The sequence below is a fragment of the Hyperoodon ampullatus genome (genome assembly GCF_949752795.1).
Source record: "Hyperoodon ampullatus genome assembly, chromosome: 4".
NCBI lineage: Eukaryota > Metazoa > Chordata > Mammalia > Artiodactyla > Ziphiidae > Hyperoodon > Hyperoodon ampullatus.
The window spans coordinates 26,525,530-26,546,263 of record NC_136917.1 but is presented as its reverse complement, the minus strand read 5'-3'; the positions used below and the strand labels follow the sequence as shown (position 1 = coordinate 26,546,263).

At 62.9% G+C, this 20,734-nt stretch overlaps 1 protein-coding gene across 1 annotated transcript; it reads right to left on the bottom strand.

Moving 5' to 3' along the window:
- Nucleotides 1-4,909: 4,909 nt before the first annotated feature.
- KLF16 (KLF transcription factor 16) lies at nt 4,910-13,533 on the bottom strand (the record flags this gene model as incomplete). The annotated part of the gene is made up of 2 exons (XM_079703014.1): nt 4,910-5,211; nt 13,077-13,533. The coding sequence occupies 2 exons, from the start codon at nt 13,531-13,533 to the stop codon at nt 4,910-4,912; spliced, it is 759 nt and encodes a 252-aa protein (XP_079559140.1).
- Nucleotides 13,534-20,734: the final 7,201 nt, after the last annotated feature.

Genomic DNA, 20,734 nt, shown 5'->3' with positions numbered 1-20,734 from the left:
CTCATTTGCACTCAATTTGCGTTCTATTAGCTTGTCTCCCTAAAGCGCCCTCTGCTGGTCGATTCGAGTCCTGCGGGCGCATCTCACCTGCACCTGGGAACCCTCACCTGAGTTACCCAGTTCAGGCTCTGAAACTCAACTCCGCCCTGGTTGACTGGCAATAAGTGCTTCATTTCTCCCACCTGGACTCTTGTCAGCAGTCTAATCCCCAGGTCTACCAGAGGAGACCTGTTCCAATTCACTCATTTGTCCATCAAATATTGGGCACCTACTGTATACCAAGGCCCCGCCCTAAGTCGTATTTTATCCATTCATCAGGTGATGGACATTCAGATTGTTTCCGCCTTTTGTCTATTGTGAATTGTGCTGTTGTGAACATGTGTGTATGTGACATGTGTGTATGTGTATCTGAGTACCAGTTTTGTTTCAGTACTAGTTTTTCAAATGATGTAAATTTGTGTTGTCCATTTTTTTTTTTTTTTTTTCCGGTACGCGGGCCTCTCACTGTTGTGGCCCCTCCCGTTGCGGAACACAGGCTCCGGACGCGCAGACTCAGCGGCTATGGCTCACGGGCCCAGCCACTCCGCGGCATGTGGGATCTTCCCGGACCGGGGCACGAACCCGCGTCCCCTGCATCGGCAGGCGGACTCTCAACCACTGCGCCACCAGGGAAGCCCTGTTGCCCATTTTTAAAATGTAGGGAGATGTCACATACAACTACAATTCTCAGCCTGTGCACCAGCTGGCAATTACCAAGGATCCTCCTGTGAGCAGGCAGTAGTCTGCGCAGGTCACCTCCCCCCTCTCCCAACCCACCTCTCTCCCTACCTCAGCCACCTGGCCCTGCAGACATATGGGCTTGAGACCCCTCACCCCAGGGGTCTCTCAGTGCCTCTCCACCACTGCTAACAGGAGGGTGGGCTCCTGAACAAAGCAAAGATCCCCACCCTGGTGGCTGTAGCATTATAGATGCAGACAGACAGACAACAGGAAATCAGTAAATATCTTGATACAAGGTAAAAAGTGCTATGGCAGGGAAGTAGAACAGGGTAGGGGGCTGGGACAAGGGGTGGTTCACATAGTCCTATGGGAAAGGTGGGATTTGAGCAGTTCTAAGGAAGCGAATGAGGAAGCTAAGCAGGCATCTGGGGGAGGGGCTTTCCAGGAAGAGGGCATAGCCCGTGCAAAGACCTTGGGGCAGGGCCGGGCCTGGCATGTTGGAGGAACATCTAGAAGGTCCATGTGCCTGGAGCAGACTGAGCAAGGGTGAGAGAGGGAGGAGGGGAGGGCAGGGAGGGGACGGGGCAGGTCGTGCAGGTCCCTGTGGGCCACGGAGAGAGCATTGGCTTTTACCCCCAGGGAGGTGGGAGCCTTGCAGGCCTATGGGCAGAGGAGGGACTGGACCTGGTACAGGTGCTCACTGGCGCCCTGTGGCCACTACAGGGTGGACAGACTGTCAGGAGTGAGGGTGGGAGTCAAGGACCACAGGGGAGGCCACGCTGGTCCTGGTGGGCCATGATGAGGTGGGACCAGGTGAAGGCCGAGGAGGAGGGAGAAGTGGGTGGATTCTGGATATGTATTGAAGGTAGAGCTCTAGGGAGATTTCCGGGTGGACTGGATGTGGGTGGTGAGACAGAGGGGAGTCAAGGGTGACCCCAAAGATTTTGGCCTGTACACCTGGAAAGATGAAGCTGCAGTGATAAAGGGGAGCCGACCAAGGCAGACTGGGGGCAGGGGTAAGAACATCCCGGGCCTGGAGTTGAGGGTGAGGTCCAGCTGGCATGGACCAGGGGGTGTCCGCAGCACACCTGGGGAGAAGGACCAGGGGTCCCCGAGGCGACCTGCCAATGAAGCGTCCAGGAGGCAGAGGGGGCATCTTCTAGCTGTTTCTGGGGCACGTGGGAGTGCGACCAAGAGAGACTAAAGGGGGGGGCTGCCCGCGTGGACCCAGCATTCCAGGAACCCTGCCACAAAGGAGCAGAGAAGCCTGCCAGAGCTGGAGGGGGACAGGGGTCCAGGGAGCGAGATCTGCGGGCTTTCGGGCCAGATTCCAGGAGAAAGGGAGCAAGGGGAGTGCCAGAAGGAGGCCACCCTCGAGTAAAGGCGAGGGCCCGGTGCCCAGGTTGGGGCGACCTTGGCGGCCCCAAGGACAGGACCCTGGGGAGGGGTGGGCCGGAGCCGGTGGTGCAGTACCAGGGGAGGCCACCAGATGGCGGGTCTGCCGCCTTCCCGGGGGCGGGAAGCGGGGAAACCCGTGGGGAGGGTCCGCGCTCCCCCCACCGCAGTCCCACACGCCTTCCGGGCTCTGGAGACCGCTGGAACCTGGGATGCACTTTTCCTAAGAAGGGGTTCAGAGCCCTCACCAGTTTCTCAACGCTCCCAAGGCCCCTTGCCCTCTCAATTGGAAGCCGGCATACAGCAGGCATACGATACAGGAGCAGCCAGACGATGGGCACAGGAGCCGGGCAGGGGTCGAGGGGAACCTCCGGGGAGGAGCCCTGTCGAGCCCGCGAGTCCTTTAGAGTCTAGAGAAGCGCGGGCTACCCCCGCCCCCGGTTCCGGAAGGGGGCGGGCAGCGGACGCCCCCGGGCGCCGTGTCACAGCGCCTTGGTTGCCGGGTAACGGAGCCGGAAGGCGGGCTGGGGGCGCAGCTGCGCGAGGCGTGGGTGCCGCTGGACTGCAGCACGCGCCGCAGAGGGCAGCCCCCTCCCCGCACCTTAGGGCTGGAGGGGCGTTGCCAAGACCGCCACCAGGTCCCCGGATTCACTAGCCCACTGCCTCAGTTTCCCCAAGAGGAGGCTGGGGACCTCACTGGCGAGGGACTCAGAGGGCCCACCGGCTCGGACCAGCGATGGGAAAAACCACAAGGCTCTGGAAATCGGGTTTAAAAAAGACATGTTTAATTAATTAAATACCAGGATGAGGCCAGGCAGGGCAAGGGGAGGGTGGGGGTCACCCGAAAGCGCAAATCCCTTGGGACCCTACCCCCCACATTTCGAGAGGCCACAGCTAAAATGGCTGGAGCCAGATCCCAATGACCATCGGTCCCTTCAGACCCCTGGACACGGGGTGGGGGGGGGCAGGGACAAGTTCTCAGCTCCCTGGGTCCTCAGACCACAGTCCAACCCCTGCGGACACGCACCGGCCAGGGCTGGGACAATGAGGGGGCGTCCAGACAGACACAAAGGGAAACAAGACCCGGGCCCACCCTCTGCCCCCTGGACTAAGGCATCTCACCACCGCGGGAAGATCCTCTGCAGCCCCGCCCCCCTCCCCAGGACCCCAGGCACCTGTCCCTGGATCCTGCCAGGGCCGGTTCCGGTCCACGCTAGTGCCATCCAAACGCCCCAGCCGCCAACTGGGAGGCAGGAAGGTTCTGGAACACAGAGGGGTGCCACAGACCTCGTGCAGCCAAAGGCGGGATAGGCCTTTTCAGGGTATGGGACAGGGAGCCTGGGTCCCTTCCCATTCCAGGGCCGGGGTCTTCAGTCTCTCTGTCCAAAATGAAATTCAACCGCAGCCACAGTGGGAAGACACCAGGAAGGGATGTGACATCTGTCCCTCCCCATCCTAAGTTCAGACCACGCAGGCCCTCCCCCCCACAACCACAAAGCCTGAGGACAACAGACCACCCACCGGGGCCCAGATCAAGGAAGAGATTGGCGCCTGAAAAAATATTCTACCCGGTCCAAAAAAATCGAGCTATCCCAGGGGGTTCGGGGGTCAGCCCTCCCACTTCCCGCCCGCCCGCGTGGCAGGACCTCAACCGCTGGTCCAGTGGCCATGCCCGGGGCAGGATGGTGCAAAGGCCCGGGGCCTTCTCACCCCCATCCGCAGGGCGGGGAAGGGGTGCATTTCGCCCGAAGGCTGGCCTGGTCCCAAATAGGAGGGATTGATTGTCACGTGATGCTGCACAAGGCCAAAGTCGGGGACTCTTCCCCTTCAGGAGAGGGGAGCCGGCCATCCAAACTGGGGGGCCAGCTTCCCCCCAGTCTCTCTCACTGACACACTCACACACCCACCCAGAGGGGCAGGGCAGCCCCCCAAGCCAGCAGAGGAAAATAAATAAGCCTGCAGTAATTCCCATCCCGTGATATTTGCACCCCGCACCCTGCCCCCACCGTGAGTCAAATTGCTCTTTGGAAGACCCCCCCCTTTCTCTCCCTCCCTACCCCAAGTCTCAGAAGCAAAACTGGTACCCCTATGGAAACCCTACGACCTCCCCCGTCCCCACCCACCCAGCCCTCGAGGCTGGGGAGCTGAGGGGCCCCTCCCGTGAGCAGTGGGGCAGAACCTGTGGACACCTGAGATTGAGTACCCGAATGGGGGCGGCTGGGCCACACCCCGTTTCCCTGAACGTCTCCAATGGCTTTCGGCGGGGTGAGGGGCTCCCGGGGCGGGGGATGGGGGGACACGAGGCAGCCCGCGGTAACCCCTGGTTCACCTATGGCTCTTTGCATACTTCATCCCAACCTGGACAGAGGGGCCTGGGGACCAAGTGTGAACACCGGTTAGGGGGTGCCTTTCCTGGGCCACCTCCCCCCAAGGCCCACACGTCCCTCAAAGCAGGGAGGTGGCGAAGGGGGAAGGGGGACGCCTCCTGGCCACCCACCCGGGGTCCCTGTTTAACAGCTGGGAAGAGAGTTAACGATCATGGCTATATACAGACACGGGGCCACTACCCCTCCCGAGAGCAAACTCCAAGGCCCGGATGACCCCGGTCCAGTCTCAGACCCCTCCTTGTTCTCTCGAGGGGGCAAGGGCATCTTGGGGGCCCTCAGGGGGACACTGGAAGGGGCCGGGCTGGCGGTCAGTCCGTGCCCCGCCCCGGGCCGGGACAGCAGGCGTGTTGCTGGTGCTCCATGCCCAGGCCCAGCGGGGGCGCGCTCAGGGCGGCTGGACTGGGGCTCTACAGGCCGGCGGGGGCCGGGCTGGGCACCGGGCTGGGCGCGGGGCTGCCTGCCAGGCTGCAGGGCAGCGAGTCGCTGGGCGAGGTGCTGCGGGCGCCCGGGCGCCGGAGCAGTTCCGGGCGGAAGCCGGGGTGGCGGCGCGCGTGCTTGGTCAGGTGGTCGCTGCGGGTGAAGCGCTTGGAGCAGAGTGGGCAGGGGAAGCGCTTCTCGCCTGTGTGCGTCCGATGGTGGCGGGCCAGCTCGTCGGAGCGCGCGAACTTCTTGTCGCAGCCCGGCCAGTCGCAAGCGAAGGGGCGCTCACCTGCGCGGAGGAGGCGGAGGACAGACAGACAGCGGTCAATATCGGGGGAGAGAGGGAGAGGAAGAAGTCCCATCAGATCCCCAAGGGTCCTCGTCATCTGCCTCATCCCTCCCCACCTCGTTCTAGAGGCTGAATTCTGCACGTGAATTTAAAACGTTTAGATGTTTAAAGAAAACGGCCCCAACTCATTTCGCGAACCCCCGTGAATACTCTCCTATTTCCTACGACTAATGGTAATCAGACTGGGAGCAGCTGCCATGGGTTGAAAGGATAATCTACAGAGACCGCGTTCTCCCAGGACCGCGCGCCCCCACCCCCAGGAAGGTGCCACCTCGGTGACACGTGTACTTCGCACACACGTGTCCGCTCCGAACGCACGTCGAGTTTTCGGAGAGGCTTCTTATGCAAACGGGTCCTGCCGTCCCCACTCCCGCGAAACTCCCTTCTGCCCTTCCTGTGGGGGCATTCCGGGGGCTCCCAGGTGCTCGGGATCCCAGTCAAGCCCCTTCCTTTTGGAAATGACCACCCCGTGGGGGGCACCGTCTGGGCAGCTTCCCGTGCCTGACGCCACTGCTGACCCTCGTGGCCCCTCTACGAGCAGAGGGACATGTGAAGGGACCCCCACCCCCAGCCAACCCCGGGGCCGCACTCGCAGGGTGCGGAGGGACGCAAGGCGAGAAGGGGACAGCCCCTGGGTGAGGCAGCCCAGGACTCGCCCCGCCCCGGAGCAAAGGCGAGGGGAGGGGCGGGCCGCCACCGGCAACTTCCTCCGCAGACCCCTCCCACCGCCAGGGCGGCCTCGCCCATCCTGCCCCTGCGGGCCACCGCCATCCCCCGCCTGCCAGTCCCCACCCGCCCATCCCTTGGGGGGTCTCCGCCCCGGATCAGGGTCGCCCAACCCCCCTCATCAACTCGGGGGGTCGCCCGACCCCCCTCATCAACACATCAACGTGTGTGTTGTCAGCGTGTCCCCAGCCGACCCGGGGGGACCCCCGCCACACCCCAGGCTCGGGGGCCGTGAAGCACCTAAGAGTTTGCACCCTTCTGGACCCAGCGCCGGGTACCTGGGACCCTGGAATCCCCAGGCGTTGTGTTGCCCAATGCCCAGGGGGTTTGCAGGGTATGTTGGGGGTGGATAGAGTGTGGACACGTGGGCAGGGTCGCCCCTCGTGGCACTGGACGGAACCCGGAAGAGGGGGAGGCAGGAGGGGGAGCCACAGTGGGGTGAGGGTAGGTTACACACTGGGAGGCCCACACCGAGCACTGGGGACTGCGGTGACCCAGGCTGACCCTGCCTCAGGAAACACGCCCACCGGTGGGGGAGGTGCTGAGGGAGACAGACTGAAGGGTGTCCTCAGCCGAGGATCAGAGAAGCACCCCCAAAGCAGCACCCTAGTGGGGAGGTGCACAGCTGACCAGGAGCCGGAGGTGGGGGCCATGGGACAGACCCGCAGCCGTGAGGTGGGGGGAACCTGCATTCTCAGGGTGACCCAGTGACATCTCTGCTCTGGAAGCTCAAGGCCCGCCCTGGGGAGAGGGCTGGGAGGGGGATGGGATCGTGAACCACTGAGGGGCACCAGTGGACTTCAGAGGGGCTGCCCAGGAGAGAGCGGGACTAAAACCTCCCCTCCCCCACCCCTTCCTCCTGGTCGCACTCGGACACCACCAGCGAGGCAGAAAAGGGTGGGTCAAAGCCCAGCAGTCTCCCCCAGAAAGTTTCTTGTGGGATACCTGTCGGTTATACTCACGGCTGGGGGAGGGCAGGCCCCAGGAGGCTGGGGACCCAGACGCGCTGGTGCCACCTCCCCCAGCGGTCACAGGCCACAATCATGGTGCTGGGGGGAGAGCAACTGTCCAAGACCACAGGTGGCCCCAAATCCCTGGGACTGCCCCCACCACACACACCCCATGCTTCCCCTGGAACAATCCAGCAGGCAGAGTCCGCAGCCGCTGGGGGAGGGGCCCCAGCGGGGACGTCCTCCATAGAATCACGGGGCTCAAAACAGTCCCAGAAGGGACACCCCGCCCCACCCCACTTTGAACCGACAGGTCCCGAGGGCCGAAGTCTGGGGGCGGGGCTGCTGGCTTCCGAGCAAACGGGGGCCTAGGGGAGCGACGCCCCTCCGAGGGGCATGCGGCCCTGTCGCCATCTTGCAGGACGCAGGCGGGGAGAAGGGGGGGAGAGGGGGGCCAGTCCGCCACGGGTGCGCCCCGCAGTTGGCTCACTTCCCCATTTAGGGCAGCGGGGCCCGCCTCCCGCCCTGCCCTCCCCTCCCTCTGCTCGTCCCGCAGCTCTACTTTGCCACCAGCAGGTTGCAAGAGCGGTGCCACTGCCCGCAGGGGCCGGACGCCTGCAGCCGCCGGGAACACAGCTGCCGCACGTATCCGCAGCCCCAGCCGGCCCCGCTCACGTGGTCCCGCTCCCGCCGGGGCCGGGGGTCGCCTCGCCGGCTGGCCGCCTGCCAACCCCGCCCCATGCCCGGTTGCTGGGTAGCGCAGCGCACGTGCACACGTGGGTGGCGCGGCCTGGGGCTCGCAGGCTTCCCTCCCCACAACGTCGGGCGGATGCCTGCAGGATGCCAGGACCTGCCACCCTCTCAGTCCTCTGGCCGGGAAGGGCCGTAACATTCAGAGGCTCAGAGCCGGCATGCCGGGTGCAGCCGCCAGTCTGCTGAGTCCACCTGGGTGCCGGAGGAAGATGCGGTGGGCGGGGCTGCGGTGGACTTGACCCTCTGACTTGGGCTGGGACTAGGGGTGAGCTCAGGACGGCCGGAAAGGAGGTCCTGGCGACCGTGCGCCAGGCCTGGCTCAGTGTGCTCGGCCTTCACGGGGGACAGCGCCCCACCTCCCTGGGCTGGGGCTGGGGGCCAAGGGTCTGACAGCTGACCTTCACTGTGACCTCCTGAGGTCATCACTAACCTAAGGGGGGGGGGTGTGTGGCCCACAGCCAACCCTTGCGCAAATGCCCACCTACCAGGTGGACTACAGCGGGGGAGGGGCCCAGGTAAGGTAGCATCCCAGGAGAGCTGGAGAAGGCTGGGACTGCAGCAGGTGGGGGGGCAGGGGGCGTCCCAAAGGAGATAGGCCTGAGCAGGCCGCGAAGGACAGTACGGACATACAACCAAAAGGACTGAAAACTGATGCTGAGGTCCGGGGGTCAGAGCACAGGGTCCCCGTGCGGCTGGCCATGCCGATGGCTTTAACAAAGACCAACCCGTGCTAAGTTCATCTGCTCTGTGATCTTAAATACTTCCTAGACATTAGCCACCCCCATCTCTCTCCCTGTCCCCGCCCCTCCTGTAGGTTTTCCATTTCAATTGCTCTGCGGTTGCCACCAAAAACCGTAGGCAGAGGTCTTGCAGGCCCTCACCTCCCCACGTGGTACCTGGCAGCAAATCCCATCAGAGCCCCTTTCAAAATATGTCCACCACCCCCCCCGGCTCTTCGTGGCTCCAGCCCCCGCCCCCCCTCAGGCCGGGAGTGGGGCGGCAGCCCATCGGCCGGTGCCTGGGCCGCCCAGCCTGTGCTCTGCTCCCTGGCTCAGAGTCGAAGCTGAAGTCTTTACTGTCGCCTCGCTTCTCTGCAGCCCCGGTAGCTGCTCCATCACTCCGTCCCTTCTCTGTGCTAACGTCACCCTTCAGAGCAGACTCTCCTTATCCCGCTGGGGTACCCACCCACCGTCCCCGTCCTCGGCTTTCTTATGCTTATGCTGTCTCTCCTGGGTATGATATGTGCCCCCCACCTGACCATAAAGCTGACGGCACAGGCCTGGCACACCGTGGGTGCTTAACACATGCGTGGAAAGCGTCTACAAGCCCCGAGAATGGCACTCAGGTTGCTACAGCTCCAGCAGCAGCTAACCAGCTAGCTTGCTGGTGCGTCATCTGTTGTACCTCCCCACCCCCCAGGTAGGAGCCACCACTACCCCCGTTTACATAAAAAGCAGGCCACCTGCCACCCCACACCTCTCCTCCCTCCCGGGGAACCCAGGTTGCCCTGGCTTTGCTTCCCCACCCGGACTGGCATCTTCAGCATCGGGGGTGATGTCCCACTCAGTGCCTGTGTGTTCAGGCCCCCCAGAGCATGTGTGTTCCGGAGCCCCGCTGTTCTGGAAACGGGACTGGGTGAGAGTGGCCGCCCTCCCTCCCCGGGAGGCCAGCTCCTCAGGCTGGTATCGTGTGCCAACTCCCGGGCCATCTGGGCCACCTTTATCAGGGAGCCTGGGTGGGGGGTGGTTATCGCCCCTTGCAAGGTTGGGGGCACCCTCCCCCGCCCCCCAGCTGGGGCACCGGCACCGTGAGCAGTCCCAGCTGCTCGCTGCACCCTGCTGCGGGAGGTGGGGGCTGGGGGCGGGCAGTCCTTGGCACTTGCACCCCACCCCGCGCCCTGGCACTGCCCCATTCTGGCCCCCCAGATAAGCCACCAGTCTCCTGCGCCCCACCTGGCGCGCTAGGGGCGCTCACAGCTCTGCGAGGGGTGGAGGTGGGGTCTGCTGACTCAGACAGCCCTGGGGGGTGCGGTGACTACTTCCCCTCTGGGCCTCAGTTTCCCTGTCTGCCTCTCGTCCTGGGGGCCTGTTCAGCAAAGAATACCACCACCACCCCCCTTAGCCGCTCGGCAAACAGAGGTCGCCCTAGCCGCCTCTTGTCCTCCAAGTCCTGGGCCTTGTCCCTCCCACCCAATTCATGCGGTGCCCCACCGCTCTCCCTCCCACGCAGCGGCCCCCCTCCTCGATCCCTCTGCTGGATCCTAATCCCTTCCTCATAAACGGATTTTCATCTGCAAAGCCGGGCCTTTCTGCCCCCCCCCCGCCCTTGGGATTAAAGGGCGCACCTACCTACTCTGCCCCCTCCCCACCTCCCACCGACCACAGCCGCAGCCCTCCAAATCCACGCCCCAGGGCCCCTGCCCCCACCCCCTGCAGCCAGGGTGCCGTCCCCTCTCCTGGGACACACCCTTCCCTGCTGCATCTGACCCCACGGTGTCGCTCAGAGGCCTCTTCCTCCAGGAAGCCTTTTCCTCCATCACCGCTGCTGTCACTGTCCCCCCAGTGTTCCAGGAACCCCGGGGGACGGGGACTGGGTCATCCCCACGGTGCCTCTCACACACTGTAAAGGCTCAGCTACTCTTGCTCAGGCTCAAGCAGACAGGGTTTTACAGGGGGTCTCAGCTGGAGGTATTGCCGCAATGCCCAGGGGACACTGGATGATGTCTGAGAACATTTGTCATTGTCACAACGGGGGGTGCTCCAGGTGGGGGCCAGGGAGGCTGCTCAACACCCTACAGTAGCCAGGACGCCCCACACAGACAATGAGCCGGCCCTGAAGTCAGCAAGGCCGAAGGGGAGACCCTAGACTAACAGCCCCACTTCCAGATCTCAGCTCCTTGCGGGGAGGGGGTGAGTCCCCCAGAAGGTGCTGGACACCGGGGGCTCTGGGGTAGGGGAGCAGTCCGGAGACGAGGGAGGTTGGGAGAGCGAGGAGTAGATTGCCAGCCTCTCCGCCCCCGCCCCACCTCCCTCCCTCTCCCTCTCGGTATCCACGGCAACCGCGTCAACATCTCCTGCAGCTTCCCAGTCCTTCCGTACCCCACACCGGAGGCAGGAGAGCTCCTTCTGGGCCAGGGGCTGCAGGCCAGACACAGGGGACCGGAGGACAGCCGTCCCCGCTCCCCCACAGCTGGGTGGCCCTGTGAAAGACCCCATCGCCCCTCCTGGTCTCCCCACCCCAGCCTCTGTGCCAAATGGAGCAGGGATGATGAGGCGCCATGCTCAACTCGCCTGGCTCCTCCTGCTGGGCCTGCTTGCTCATCTGTAAAATGGGGCCAGGCCAGGATGGGAGCTCTCTTTACTTTACAGAGAGGAGAGCCGTCATCAGGCAGAGGCGGGTGGAATGGGACTCCCTCCCAAAGGCCCTCGGGGGACAACGGCGCAGCAGACAGCCATCATCTAATTAAAGCTCCTCATCAGATCACTCCCCAGGCCTGCCCCCAGCAGTGGGCAACAAGAGGTCCAAGACAAGCATGGCTTCCCCACCCCAAAACAGGCATAAAAACAGCTGCCCCCTCCCCTGGGGGCTGGAAAAACCCGAAGGCCTTGACACAGACCCTGGGTAGGGTTTGGTGGTCCTGAGCACTAGACAGATGCTGAATTAGCAATCACTGAGCACGAAGGTGCCCCAAACCCTCCAAAACCGGCATCAAAGGTGCATGGGTGCACGACTTTGACTCTCAGGAGCAGCACCCCCTACCCCAGGGCCCAGCACCATTATTATCCAGGGGGCAAGGCATGGGGGGATGGCACCCTGCCCTTCCCCACCCATCACTGGGACACCCCAACTCAGTCCCCTGGGCCTCACTTTCTCTTTAAAACCAGAATGGCAATACTGACATCCAGGCCCTCGACAAGGAGTCCTTTCTCCCCCAAAGGCTTAGGGGGGCGGCCAGTACTGCCTGGGGGCCCACGGAGGTTCTCAAGGATCCCAGTATACCCTGGGGAAGTGTCCCTACAGAGCCACAGTGGGAAGGGGGGTGGCCACCCCCTTCACCAGACCCAGAGACTCAAACAGAATGTGGAAAAAACCAAACCAAACTAGAGCACTAGGGGGTCTGAGCCACTCTCGGGGGTCTGAGCCACTCTCAGGGGTCACACCATCCATGTCTCTGCCACAACGCTAAATCCAACCTCGCTTCCATGCATCCACTGCACTTGTTTCTACAGTGAGAGCGTGTCCACTGAGCCAAGCTGATGCACCCTATTGCCCGACGTGACCCCCATAACGGCCCTCAGGAGAAGGCAGCCCGGAGGCGGTAGGTAATGCGCTAGAAACGGACAGAACCACCAAGTCCAAGCGCACGACCACCCAGCTCCCCTGCCCTTCCCAACAGAAGGAACACCTCCAATGTTCAAACTCAGGCTGGTGACCGAGGCCCACCATCCCCAGACCCCCAGCCCAAGAGAAAATCCTCAGGGTTGAGGGTGGGACTCCGTGGGGAGGACTGGGGGGACCCACAGGAGGAAAAAGAGGGGGTGACAGAGTGAAAGGGTAGCCAAAGCCCCCCTACCTCCGGCTCCCTAGCGGCCCTTCCCCACCCCCGGCTGGGCTGTGAGACGTGACAGTGTCGCGCGGAACCGTCCCCCGCCCCCAAGCCTTCCCGGCTCCCGCTGCAGGCGGGGGCGTGGGGGGGACCCAGGAAGCTGCGAAACGCACTGAAGACGTGACACCCTCAGGGATCCCCCTCCTCCCCAGACTCAAGCCCTAACCCGCACTCCCAACCCTGCCTTCCGCCTTATTAAAATACATATAAAGGAAGAGAAAACGTGCCGGGCACCCCCCAACCTGGCTCCGCACCAGGCGCTCTGCCGCTCTCTGGGGTGAATCCTCGCGGCCACCTCGGAGGCAGCGCGCGGTTCCTCCTGCCTTTCTACAGAGAAGGAAACCAAGGCAGCAGAGAGAACGAGAACCTCAGAATTGGACGCTCCGACCACGATGCCCACCAACCACATCCGAAACCAACGGAAAATAAAAGAGAAACGAGGCCGAGAGCGAAGGAGACTGCCCGGGAGCCCCGATCCCGCCCGCGGATCCCGCCCGCGGATCCCGCCCGCGGACCCCGCCGCGACGCGCGCCCCGCGAGCCCCTGCCGCTGCCTCGGCGCCCGCCATCCGCTCGCCGCCCGACCGCGTGGCCGCCACGCCCCCCGCGCGCGCCCCACCCACCAAGGCCCCGCCCTCCCGGCCGGCGCGGCGGCGGCCCGGGCGCGCCCCCCTCCCCGCCCCCGACGCGCCACGCAGTTTCGGGGTCCCGACGTGGGGGGGGAGCGCGGGAGGCCGCCCTCGCGCGGACCGGGCGCGCGGCCAGACTCACCTGTGTGCGTCCGCAGGTGCGACTTGAGGTGGGAGGACTTATAGTACGCCTTGGCGCAGCCCGGGAAGGGACAGCGGTGGCTCTTGGCGGCGGCGGGCGCGGCGCCGGGGGCGCGGCCGGAGGACGGGGACGAGGCGGCCGAAGAAGAGGAGGCGGGCGAGGCGCCCCCCGGCGCGGCGCCGGGCCCGCCGCGCAGGTCGGCCAGGATGCTGGCGGCCAGCAGGTGGGGTGCGGCGGCGGCTGCGCCCGGGCCTGGGCCCGGGACGGCGGGGGCCGGCGGCGGCGGCCCCGGGGGCCCGGGCGGGGCGGCCTCGCGGCGCGGCGCGCGCACATCCAGGCCAGCGGCCGGGCCCGCGCCCTCGGGGCCCGGTCTCCCGCGGTGCACCACGGCGCCTGAGGAGATGGCCATGAGCACGTCGGCGGCGAAGTAATCCACGCACGCCACGGCTGCCGACATGCCAGGCAGGGGCGGGCGGCGCGGCCGAGCGGGCGGAGCGGGCGGAGCGGAGGCGGCGGGAGCGGCGCCCGTCCGGCCGGCGGCGGCTGATCGAGTGCGGGAGGCGGAGGAGGAGGAGGAGGCCGGCGCGCGCCGCCGCCGCCGCCGCCCGCGCTCGGCCTGCCCCGCCCCGCCTGACGCGCCCTGACGCACCGGAGCCCGCGGGGGCGGCCGCGGCCCGCCCCGCCCGGAGGACGCCCCCTCGGGGCGCGCGGCCACGCCCCCCGCCTGGCGCGCCCTCCACCACCCTGCCCGCTGCGCGCGGCCGCCGGGGGCGGGGCCTGGCCGAAGGAGCCGCCCCCTGGCGCGCCTACTCTGGCAGCGGAGTACGCCTCTCCTCCTTCTCCGAGCACTCCTTCCCCACGCGGGGCGCCAGGCCGGGGATCCAGCCCCCTCTGGCCCTCCCCTCCCCCTGCGGCCACCCCTGGTCCGCTTCCCCGAGCACCCTATCCTCACACCAGGAAGCTCCGCCCGGTCCCCGCTACGGTCCCGCCTCCCGCCTCCGGAGCGCGCCCCGCCCCGTCACGCCCCTCCCTCCTCGGAGGGCCCCGCCCCCTAGGGCGCGCCCCTCCCTGCTCGGCGCGCGCCCCGCCTCCCCGCGGGCTCGCCCACCCCACGCTGGGGCGCGCGGCCGGCGGGGGCCCGCCCCTTCCTCGGACGCTTCCACCCTGGCCCGGGCGCGCCCCAGGTCAAGATGGGGGAGGGGTCCGTTCCCCACGTGGCCCGGTGGGGGTGCGGAAGCGGCTAGCCCCGCCCCCCGGCCACGTGCGCGACCCTTCCCCCTCTTCTCCTCCCCCGTTTGTGGCCCTGCTCGCCCGCGCGACCCCTGCCTTCTCTCGCCCGCTTGCTTTCATGGGGGGTCCCCCTTGCCGCTCCCGGAGACCCGCAGCTAGGTAGGGGAGGGGAGGACTCCCCGCCTGGTAGCGTCGAGCTAACGTGCGCTCGTTCCTCTTTTTTTGCCCCATTCGGGAGTGAGGAGGGCTGGGGTCACAAAGGGCGGGGCGCGGGGTGCTTTGGTGAGGAAGAGTGGGCCGGCCCCGCCAGGACAAGGGGGTCGGGAACATCGCTACCGGCGCCACTGAGGGATCTTTGGGGCGCAGACGGGGAAAGTGGGGCCTCGGCAAGCCCCCGAGGACGTCCTGGCCAAGTTGTTTAATGTCGTCGATGACGCCAGGAACGCAGATGCCCGGGATCCGCCCAACCCTCAGGTCTGAAGCAGCGGGCGCGGGGAAGTGGGGCGATGGGGTGGTCCCCTCCATTGCGACCACGCCCCCGCCCCTTCCTCGGCAGGCCACGGGGACCGTGCACTGGCAGGAGCGGCCTCCAGGGGGCCTTCCTGCACGGGTTCTAGTCGTCTCGGTGACCCGCCCTGAGCTGGGTGTGGACAGAGGCCCGGGGCTCTGGCCCAGACCCCATCCCGGGACTGAATACTCACCCTGGCCACCTGCAACACATACCCACTCCGCGCGCTGGCTGACAAGGCCTGGCTCCGCCCCATGCGTCCCCCTGGTCTAGGCCCGACCATCCTTGGTGGTGCCAGCTTGTGCCAGCCCCCTCTGGGGGCCCGCCCTTGCACAAGGGTGAACAGAGGGAGGGAGAGGAGAGGGGCACTGGAGCAATGACTTCAGGCTTCAGAGAGGAGACGCCGCTTCTTCCTTTAACAGATGAGCCCACTCCCACTCCAGGTGGGCACTTGGTGGGCGCCGGCTGTCAGCATTCCTGCTGGCCTGGGCTTCCTGTGCCTTTGAAAGTCTAGGAGGGTGGCCCGCCTGGGCAGGCCCCCACCCTCCGCTATCTCAGCACACCCACCCTCAGGTCTTCCCCAAGTCCCTGTGCCTGCCCTCTCCCAAGTCCAGACAAGGCAGGAAGTGCTTTGCAGGCTGCCCCCATAGGCCCCAGCTCACCCTAGCATGTGGGGAAGAAGCAGGACAAGAAAGATGCCGAGACCCTTTGTTCTTTCCTTCCACTGATGTTTATAGGGCCCAGAGCAAGATCTCCCCAGTGGCTTTGCCCTCCAGGGGCTCAGAGTCTAGGGCAAGGCAGCTGGGACTCAAGACAGTGGCAAAGGGGATGGACACAGGCCTGACAAGTGGAAGAAGTGGGGGTAGCATCCCAGAGATGGCTCCACCTGAGGCCTGCAGTTCAAGGGGGCAGCCACGGGAAAATGGAGGCAGAACTGAAGGGGCGCCCTTCTTCCCACAGGCAAGCGGGGGGTGGACCGTGGCAAAGCAGAGCTTAGGACTGCCGTCCTGGCTGTGCCTGGCAGATCTCACGGCCCCAGACAGACCATTTTCTCAGAACCCCAGGTGTGCACTCGCTCCCACGGATAATCAGGGTCTTGGACCTGTGGCTTTCTTCCACGGACCACTTGTGCAGGCAGGAGACCCCAGGCGGGGGACCACACTCCACCCACAGTGTTTCTGTTCACACCCCAGGCCCCGGGGGATGCCTGGGTGACCCCTGATGACACCCCCTGCCCCACCCTGACCCCATGCCCACCTCTGCCTTATGTTTTGTCACCCTATCCTCACTACAGCCCTTCAGGAGTTTTCACCCCATTTCATAGACGAAGACATCAAGGCTGGGAGAGGCCCCAGAAGTGGCCTGAAGTGGCTGGCCCACGTGGAAGAGCTAGGAGGCAGCAGAGGGTTTGGCGGCCTGAGCTTCTGTCCTGGCCGGGGCACCCACACAGAGGTCAGTCCCTTCTTTCTCCAGACCTCAGTTTCCTCACCTGTAGATGGGGGCCCATCTCTAGCCTTCCCTTCTGTCACCAAGGGGTTCAGGGGGGCTCTCGCCAGACCACAAGGCCCATGGAGCCAAGCTGGGCAGGAGCAGACACAGGGAGGTGTGGAAGGGAAGGGGGCTCAGAGGGCGAGCCTCCCAGCTGCCAGTGAGGGGAAGGCAATATAAAGTGGAGCGCATCGGAAACATGGATGCCCTGGCGCCCTGACAGGTCAGGGTGGGAATCTAGGCTCATGTACCTGCGTGTACGTCGGTGTGTCTGTATGTACAGACATTCTGGAAGGACCATAGCTTTTTTTTTCTTTTAAAGAGTGAATCCTTTACTTTTTGTTTTAATAGTACTTTCTGTATAGTTCAACCTTTTTTTTAATCCATGTGTATTTATTACTTTTATTTTCTTTAAATGTCAGTAGATATCTAGGCAGTGCAATTATGGGCCATGGGCCCTTTCCTCTCATACTTTTCTGTATGAAAAGTTTTTGTTTTTCTTTTTGTTTTGTACATGCCATGCGGCTTGCAGGATCTTGGTTCCCCGAGCAGGGATCAAAACTGGGCCCCTGGCGGTGAAAGCACAGAGTCCTAACCACTGGACTGCCGGGAAAGTCCCTGAAAAGTTATCTTCTAAATAACTCCCCCACTTTGGTGTCGGCTGGGCTGAGGACAGTAACCTGCTTGTGGGGAAACCTGGGGACCCCACCTTAGCCAGGAGGTCAAGGTCGTCTTCAGGGTGTCAGCAATCCCCAGTGGGATGTGATGAGAAGGGCACCTCACTTCTGGGTGTTCTTCCCTATACCCATAGCCCTGGTCTGATCACGAGAAAACCTCAGAAAGGCTCAGATTAGGGGACATTTTACAGAAATTCCCGACTGGTCCCCAAACTGTCAAGGTCATGAAAAACCAGGAAAGACTGCAGGAGCGTCACATGTTTTAAGAGGGTAAGCAGACATGATGACTGAAGGCCATGTGGGCTGCCAGGTCGGACCCTGGAACAGAACAGGACGTTAGTGGGAAAACTGCAGAGATGGGAAAAAAGTCTGGAGTGTGCGAATGGGCAGGTACACAAGTTAGTCCTTGGTTTTCACAAAACCCTCCCACGAGGGGCGCTGGGGGGAGGCTAGACATGACAGCTTTTCTGTAAAGCCCAAACTAGTCCGAGGTGAACATTTGAAATTAAACACGAGGGGTGGATGCTAGCAGCCCACATCGGAGGCACCAGGAGTTCTACATTCTCACAGCTGTGTACAGAGCTGTCACAGCCGTAAATGTGGTACCTTGTGACCCAGCAATTCCACTCCTGCAAAGGTACACAAAAAATATTCTTTTTCTGTTTTAAAGCCGTGCACCGTGTGGGATCTTAGTTCCCCGACCAGGGATCGAACCCGTGCCCCCTGCATTGGGAGCGTGGAGTCTTAACCACTGGACCACCAGGGAAGTCCCCATCCGTGTTTATTTCTAACGTGTGTCAGATTACTCACCATGGTCCTAGGGGTTGGTCACACGTAGGAGGTGCAGAAGGCCCCAGCCCAGGCCTAGCCGGGCAGTGGGCATGTGGCTATCTTCCCCCACAGGAGGTGCCAGGTCCCTGCTCCCAGCTGCTGGGGAGAGACCCAGCCAGCCCGCCCGCCCCCCCCCCAACCCTTCCCTTCTCTAGGAGCGGGAGGGGGCGGGTCTGGCCTGAGCCGCGTGAACTCCCTCCCCAGGGCCCCTGCTCATCCTCCATTCCTTGCTGGCCTGGGACCGACCCCTGGAAAGCAGGGACTTCCAGAGGCAAGTTTCAGATGGCCAGCTGTAGTGGGGGCCACCCGTGGGCCTGGCCTCCCCGTGCCCTGCTGGGGGAGATGACAAGCCCACTTCAAGGCCCTCTCCTGTAACGTGGGTTGCGCGGCGCTCTGCTGGGCTTCAGAGAGCACCAGGCTCGGCTCCTCCCAGCGATGACCGTGACCACAGCCAGGCCCATCCCTTCCACCTCACCTGGACGTGCTGTGGACACACACGGGGCTCTGATCTGTGCCCCCTGGCCCTGGGGTCTGGCAGCACAGAGCTCACTGTCCAGCAGGGGCACACCTGTGTCCCAAGACCACTTGAGCACCAGAGAGTCCAGGCCTGAGTCCAGCCAGGGTCCCAGGCCTCCTTCTCTGGGCAGCTTGACCAGAGCCATCTCCCCTGAAGTGGGGACAGTGGGGACAGCGACCCCAGTAGCCCAGGGTTGTCGTCGTGAAGATCCACTTGGCACACGGCAGGAGCTTCGAAACTTAAGGGGGACCCTGACGCTGGGCTGGCACTCCCACCTGATGGAATCGCACAGTTAACACGTTGGCCCTGCACCCTGACCGTGAAGCAGACAAAGTGCCTGCCCTGGGGGAGCGCCCAGGCCCTGGGTCGGGGTGCCGGGAGCCCTGAGGGGTGGCACCCACCGCGAGGCCCCATTTCAGATCTGGGCCCTGGGGGGGCCACAGCTCCTCACATAACCTTAGCCACTACGCGTCAGGGAGGACACTGAACTCCCCGCCCTCTTCTGGGACCCCTGGGGTCCCCCCGTTCACACAGAGACGGCAGAACCAGAGGGGTGGGTCCCACCAGTTCAGCCTGATGGCGGGGGCAGTGAAGCAGGGTCGCCAGAGGAAGGAAGGGAGGATGGACGGAGGGCCCTCGGGGGCTGGGCCCCGCAGGAAGTCCAGTCGGGGCTCCTCAGGGCGAGGGGCACGCGCACAACCCGGACCCCACCCTCGGGGAGGGGCCTGTGCCTGGCTGAGGCAGCCCCACCCCCTGGGCGGGCTGTGTCCCCCGGGGTCTCTGGGTGCCAGGCGTGCCTAGGCCGCGGAACAGAGAGCCTGGACCCTGGTTCCGGGACCCAGGGGCCAGGTGTCAGGTGAGGTGCGCCAGGCCAGGTGTCGAGCCGAGGACCCGAGGCGCCGGGGAGCCGGGGGCGTCTGCTGAGCAGCGCAAGAACGCTGCCCGGTGTGAACACGTGTGTCCTGGGAAATTCACAAAATGGAGAACCGAAAGTTGGCCCTTGTCCCAGGCGGCCTGGCTCATGGGCCGTACCAAGTGGAAAGGAAGGGGGGGCGTGCATCCCGGAAGGTACCACTCCCCCCATCACAGCCCCTGCGGTTCAGAGGCAGAGCCCCTCAGAGGCACCCGCCGTGGGAGAGGCGAGTCCCCCGCAGAACGGCGGAGCCCCTGGCCTTAGCTTATCCCTTCCTTGCAATGGGCAGGCACCGGCGAGTAAAGCTGACCTCAAGCAAGGTCAGCACCTCGCACTGTGACTGTACACGGGGGCCGGGGGGAGGCCCCAAAGGCTTAAGTTTTCAGAATCCTATCTGTCAGAACTAGCATTACAGGGAACATGTTCAAGCCATCAGCTGTTTATTGTGACAACTTCTCTTGATTTTCATGAGGGGAGTTGGGGCCTCCAGACAGTAAAGAAGTCAGCAGGGTTCAGGATGACTGGGGTGATAGGGTCTAGAAACAGAGCCCCGGACACGGAGAGCCCCTCGTGCGTGCGGTAAAAGCGGTGCTTCAGTCGGGGAAAGAATGGCTTTAACGGGAAATGGCTTTGGGGGCGAACGATTTGGGAAAAAGCAGTTTGGGTTCCTACCTTACTCCTTCTCAGAAGTCCTTTCTAGAGTTAGACCAAAAATTTAAATACATATTTAAAAAACAAACCATTATATTTACATAAGAAAACATCAAAAGTTTTACAATCGTGTAGTAGGGAAGATATCTCTGAGCACGATACAAAAGGCAGAAGCCATATTGATAAGGTAATGACTGATAACGATTTTAGGTGCCTGGCAAAAATAAATAAATAAAATTAACAAACAAACGAAAAAAAAAAACCAAAAAAACCCACACACAATCCAAGTCAAACACGAATGACAAGTTGGAAAAAATGTATATATTTTTAAGACAGTGGGCTAATTTTCTTAATATGTAAAGTGTTCCTATAAAACAGTAACACCAAGAACCCAACAGAACCCAACCCAAGAGCCCAACAGTAACATCAAGAACCCAATGGGCAAAGAACGTGAAATACAAACGGCTTTTTAAGTATATACATGTTTATAATAGACTTCCAGTTTCAAAATGATTATATTAGTGGTAGAAATGATCAACATAAAAACAAATCTGACAGAAGCACTGAGATGTTTGATTATACTTCTAGGAAACACAAATGAAACTACAATGAAATACTATTTTAAGGAATCACATACCCATTTAGAGTTCTATGAAAAGCCCTTGGACCTAACCCTTCTGTATTAAGGAATTCAGCCTCCAGAAGTACTCGTACTTGGGTAGGAAGATATTTGTACGAGGATACTGGACCTAGCATTGCCTGCTACGGAAGACTGGAAAAAACCTACATGTCAACCAACAAGAAACAGGATGAATAAATTATAGTGCTAATAAACTGTGGCGT